The 6000-nt window shown below is 47.4% G+C and overlaps 1 protein-coding gene across 1 annotated transcript in view; it reads left to right on the forward strand.

Moving 5' to 3' along the window:
- The window catches only part of LOC120914630 (xaa-Pro aminopeptidase 2-like), a 51454-nt gene that overhangs the window by 20926 nt on the left and 24528 nt on the right, over window positions 1-6000 (forward strand). Inside the window, exons 7-8 of the mRNA XM_040325314.1 lie at window positions 428-574; window positions 4191-4292. Of these exons, the coding sequence (XP_040181248.1) occupies window positions 428-574; window positions 4191-4292 (249 nt within the window). The remainder of the gene's footprint in view (window positions 1-427; window positions 575-4190; window positions 4293-6000) is intronic.

Genomic DNA, 6000 nt, shown 5'->3' on the forward strand with positions numbered 1-6000 from the left:
GTTTCTCCATTTCTAAAAAATGATTATATTTTTTTTATTTTTCCATCTCTAAAAAAATATTATATATTTTTTTGTTTTTCCATCTCTAAAAAAAATATTATATATTTTTTTGTTTCTCTATCTCTAAAAATGATTATTATATATATTTTTTGTTTCTTCATCTCTTAAAAAACATTATTTTTTTTGTTTCTCCGTTTCTAAAAAATGGTTATTATCATTTTTTGTTTCCCCATCTCTAAAAAAAATATATATATTTTTTTGTTTCTCCATCTCTAATTTTTTTTTTTTTTTGACAAAGTTATATTGAAATGTAACCCCTACATTTTAGGCCTGGGAAGTATATCGATTTTATTATAAGTTCTACCCACACAGATCTCCCGGAAATATCTTCAGTATAAATCGTTTTTTGTTCTGGTTCCTCTCCTAGATGAATGGGAGTCCTACAACAATTTGTTTGAGGGATCTGGGAGGATTCCGCGATCGATAGCCGTCAATCTGGTGGATGTGGTGTGGGGGAGCCAGCGCCCCCCTCTGCCCGATAATGAAATCTATGCAATCCCCGAGGAATTCTTAGGTATGGAATTGAATCAGATTTATTATTCATTGACGTGTCTAAAGTAGTACCGGAGAGTTCATGTGACCGAATAAAACCCGCATCAAGCCTGCCGTAAATATCGATGTACAGTGGAACCGCGGTTAACGAGCGTTTTAAAAGACGAGCAACTTTTCTTTTTTTCTTTTTTATTCTGACTCGGTTTGCGAGTGTTGTCAGGATTCAAGCTAATGGGGTGTGCAGTACCAGATTTGGCCAGAGGTGCGTGGGGGCGCTGGTGACACTCGAACGTTTTGGAGCCGTTCGGAAATACTCAAATACTCTTAGGTAGATTCACAAAGAGTTAGGCCGGCTTATCTACAGATAAGCCGACCTAACTCTGAATCTAAGCCGGCCTATGTTTAAGTGTATTCTCTAACAGAGATACACCTAAACATACCTAAGATAGGCTGGCTTGCGCCATTCTATCTTAGGCTGCAATGTTTCTTTTGGCCGCTAGATGGCGCTGCCATTGCGGCCGGCCTAGATTATGTAAATGAGGGGCTACGCCGATTCCCAACGATTTACGAGCGTACGCCGGGCCTACACCGTCGAGTTGCGCCGTTTCTGTACGCGATAGGCCGCCTAAAGTCATTCCACCATTAGGTGCAATAACAATGTTAAGTATGGCCGCCGTTCCCGCCGCGAGGTTCAAATTTTTTTACGTCGTTTGCGCAAGTCGTCCGCGAATCGGTATTTACGTCGTTTACGTACGCGTCAAAATCAATAGTCCCGTACGGCCTACTTGGCCGCAATGCGCACTGGGAAATGTAGTCGCCCGGCGCATGCGCAGTGTAAAAAACGTCAAAAAACGTGAGGTCAAGCCTCATTTCAATAATACACGCCCCCTCTCCCAGTCATTTGAATTAGGCGCGCTTACGCCCGGTAGTTTTAGGCTACGCCGCCGAAAATTTGAAGGTAAGTGGTTTGAGTATCACTTTTAACCCAAATAATTTAAGGCGGTGTAGCCTAAAAATAGTAGGCTAGGCCGTCCTAATTTTAGGCGCCCGTACGTGAATCTACCCCTCTGTTCCTGGGTGTTTCCGAGCGTTTCCGAGTTCAGCTGAGCTGTCCCCAAGTATTTCCAAGGCTCTCCAGGCCCCCCCTCCCCCCACCTCTGGCCACATGCGGTATTGCATGCCATAGAAGTCAATGCAGAACAAATTATCTTTGTTTCCATTGACTTGTATGGGGAAACGCGCTTTGATATGCGAGTGCTTTGGATTACGAGCGTTCTCCTGGAACGGAGGTGTTGAACCCTATGGGCTAAGACTGGGATGCCAATTCTTGTGTGTAAAGGCAGGTGTCCCAATACTTTTGGTAAAAAAAAAATCAAATAAAACTTTTTCCTTTTTTTTTTTTAAATAAACACTGTGGCCCAGATTCTCAAAGGGCTTACGACGGCGCAGCGCCATGCATGCCATCGTAAGTCCTAATCTGGGCCGTCGTATCTATGCGACTGATTCTTAGAATCAGTTACGCATAGATATCCATTAGATCTGACAGGCGTAATGCTCTTACGCCGTCGGATCGTAACTGCAATTTTTTTTCCCCGCTAGGTGGCGCTTCCGTCGATTTCCGCGTCTAGTATGCAAATTAGCTAGATACGCGAATTCCCGAACGTACGCGCGGCCGACGCAGTAAAGTAACGATGTTTACGTTAGGCTTTTCCCGGCGTAAAGTTGCCCCTGCTCTATGAAGCGCAGCCAATGTTAAGTATGGCCGTCGTTCCCGCGTCAAAATTTAAAAAGTCACGTCGTTTGCGTAAGTCGCCCGTGAATGGTGCTGGACGTCAATTACGTTCACGTCGAAACCAATGACGTCCTTGCAACGTCATTTGCAGCAATGCACGCTGGGAGATTTTAGGGACGGCGCATGCGCAGTTCGTTCGGCGCGGGGACGCGCTTCATTTAAATGATACACGCCCCCTACCCGCCGAATTTGAATTCCGCCGCGTGATTTACGCTACGCCGACGCAACTTTACAGGCAAGTGCTTTGTGAATAAAGCACTTAAGTGCCTGAAAAACTTGCAGCGGCGTAATGTAAATCGGATACGTTACGCCAATGCTAAGATACGCCAGTCTACGAGAATCTGGCCCATACTGTTTTATAATTGTATATTATCTTCTAATTCATTCCAAAGGTGTTCTATCAGGTTGAGGTCAGGACGTTGTTCAGGCCAGTCAAGTTCCTCCACCCCAAACTCGCTCCTCCATGTCTTTATGGACCTTGCTTTGGGCACTGGTGGGCAGTCATGTTGGAACAGGAAGGGGCCGTCCCCCAAACTCCTCCCACAAAGTTGGGAGCATGAAATTGTCCAAAATGTCTTGGTAACGCCTTAAGAGTTCCCTTCACTGGAACTAAGGGGCTAAACCCAACCCCTGAGGGGCCAAGCCCAACCCCTGAAAAACATCCCCACACCATAATCTCCCCTCCACCAAATGTTTGGACCAGTGCACAAAGCAAGGTCCATAAAGACATGGATGAGCGAGTTTGGGGTGGAGGAACTTGACTGTCCTCAACCCCGATAGAACACCTTTGGGATGAATTAGAGCGGAGACTACGAGCCAGGCCTTCTCGTCCATCATCAGTGCCCGACCTCACAAATGCTCTCCTAGAAGAATGGTCAAACATTCCCATAGACACGCCCCTAAACCTTGTGGACGGCCTTCCCAGAAGAGTTGAAGGTGTTATAGCTGCAAAGGGCGGGGGGCCAACTCAATATTGAACCCAGGGCCACCATCAGGAATTTTGGGGCCCCATACACGGCTTCAGGCTTCAGGCATGGGCCCCCTGGAGCAGAGAACCGGGGGGGGGGGGTGCTGCCGCCGGAAATTGAGAAGCGGGGGGGTGCCGCCACTAGTTGAGAAAATTTGAGAAGCGGGGGGGCTTAAATATTAAATATATATAAAAAATATAAAAAAAAAATAAAAATAATAATAATAAAAAGAAAAAAGAAACCTCTGGGCCCTTTAATAAAAAATAAATAAAAAAGGGGGGTTGCCATCTGGGGCCCTGGGGACCTCTGGGCCCTTTAATAAAAAAAATAAAACTAAAAAAATATATAAAAAAATAAACCTTTAAAGAAAAAAGGGGGTTGCCACATGGGGCCCTGGTGACCTCCGGGCCCTTTAATAAAAAAAAAAATATAAAAAAGAAATAAAAAGAAAAAAGAAAAATAAAAAAAATATATAAAAAAAAAATATTTTTTTTATACAAAAAAGGGGGGTTAATAAAAATAAAAAAATAAATATTCCAAAAAAATATTCTTTTTATAAAAAAAAAAAAAAAAGTGGGGTTGCCACCTGGGCCCCTGGGGACCTCCGAGCCCCTTACAGGTGTACTGCCTGTACCCCCCTGATGGCGGCCCTGATTGAACCCTACGGACTAAGACTGGGGTGCCATTAAAGTACATGGGCGTGTAAATGCCGGCGTCCCAATACTTTTGGTAATTTGGGGTAAGTGGGATTTAGTGCACATATGTTGACCCGTGGTCATGATGGTGGTGACCTCACCGGCCATGAAAAGCGATAGAATAAGAAATGTGGGATCCGGTAGGGAAGTCGGCGTCACCTTGTATAACGTTCTGTGTTACAGGGAACAGCTGGCAGGAAAAGGTCACCGCCATTCGGAACCAGATGGAAGTTCACGCCCAGAAGCCGAGCGCGCTCCTTCTCTCCGCTCTGGAGGAAACCGCGTGTAAGTAAAAAAAAAAACAACTGAGAGGAAATGTTTCCCGGGACAAAGTGTAAATATTTTCATTACGCCGCTAAAATACGAAGGAGAAATGAGGACACATGGAGGAGGAGGAAGGCAAATCACACCGGAGGGCGGGACTATCGCTATTTCACCCAATGAGTGGAAAGAAGCCCTTCCTGACCCCCACAAGGGAGAGTTGGATCCATTAACCCCTTCAGCTTCGCAGTGGTGTACCAAGTAGGGGGCGGGGGGGTTGGCCGCCCCGGGTGCCACACACTGGGGGGGGTGTCAGAAGTGCAGGAGGCAGCTGTGTAATGTAAAGGGGTCCAGAGGTGCAGGGGGCTGTGTAATGTAAAGGGGTGCAGGGGGCTGTGTAATGTAAAGGGTTGCAGGGGGCTGTGTAATGTAAAGGGGTCCAGTAATGCAGGGTGCTGTGTAATGTAAAGGGGTCCAGAGGTGCAGGGGGCTGTGTAATGTAAAGGGGTGCAGGGGGCTGTGTAATGTAAAGGGTTGCAGGGGGCTGTGTAATGTAAAGGGGTCCAGTAATGCAGGGTGCTGTGTAATGTAAAGGGGTCCAGAGGTGCAGGGTGCTGTGTAATGTGAAGGGGTCCAGTAATGCAGGGACTGTGTAATGTAAAGGGGTCCAGAGGTGCAGGGTGCTGTGTAATGTGAAGGGGTCCAGAGGTGCAGGGTGTTGTGTAATGTAAAGGGATCCAGAGGTGTTGTGTAATGGAAAGGGGTCCAGGGGGCTGTGTAATGGAAAGGGGTCCAGAGGTGCAGGGGGCTGTGTAATGGAAAGGGGTCCAGAGGGCTGTGTAATGTAAAGGGGTCCAGAGGTGCAGGGGGCTGTGTAATGTAAAGGGGTCCAGGGGGCTGTGTAATGGAAAGGGGTCCAGAGGTGCAGGGGGCTGTGTAATGGAAAGGGGTCCAGAGGGCTGTGTAATGTAAAGGGGTCCAGAGGTGCAGGGGGCTGTGTAATGTAAAGGGGTCCAGAGGTGCAGGGGGCTGTGTAATGTAAAGGGGTCCAGAGGTGCTGTGTAATGTAAAGGGGTCCAGGGTGCTGTGTAATGTAAAGGGGTGCAGGGGGCTGTGTAATGTAAAGGGGTCCAGAGGTGCAGGGGGCTGTGTAATGTAAAGGGGTCCAGAGGTGCTGTGTAATGTAAAGGGGTCCAGGGTGCTGTGTAATGTAAAGGGGTCCAGAGGTGCAGGGGGCTGTGTAATGTAAAGGGGTCCAGAGGTGCAGGGGGCTGTGTAATGTAAAGGGGTCCAGAGGTGCAGTTGTGGAGAGGGGGTACACAGTAGTAACAAAGAGCTATTGAAGGATGCAGGGGGCACAGTGGGGTGTTTCTACATTTTAATGTGGGGGTTGGCAGACTTTGGATCCGCCCCGGGTGCCAAATGCTCTAGGGTACGCCCCTTTTACCCTCTATTTGCGCTATTGAGTTTTATTTTCATATCAGCAGTTCAGCTGCTTGATCGTTCTTACAGGCAGCAGGAGGGGACACAACCCCCCCCCCCCCGTTGCCCTCCGGTGCTTCTACCGGAAGCTGAGCCTAGAGATCTCGGGTGACCAGATGGTCCCCCAGTCATCTCTATGACCCTCGGAGGCCCCGGGTGTGACATTATGACTGGGATGCCATTAAAGTTCATGTGTGTAAAGGCAGGCGTGACGCGTCCCAATACTTTTGACCATATAGGGTATTTTTGG

The sequence above is a fragment of the Rana temporaria genome, chromosome 9 (genome assembly GCF_905171775.1).
Source record: "Rana temporaria chromosome 9, aRanTem1.1, whole genome shotgun sequence".
Lineage (NCBI taxonomy): Eukaryota > Metazoa > Chordata > Amphibia > Anura > Ranidae > Rana > Rana temporaria.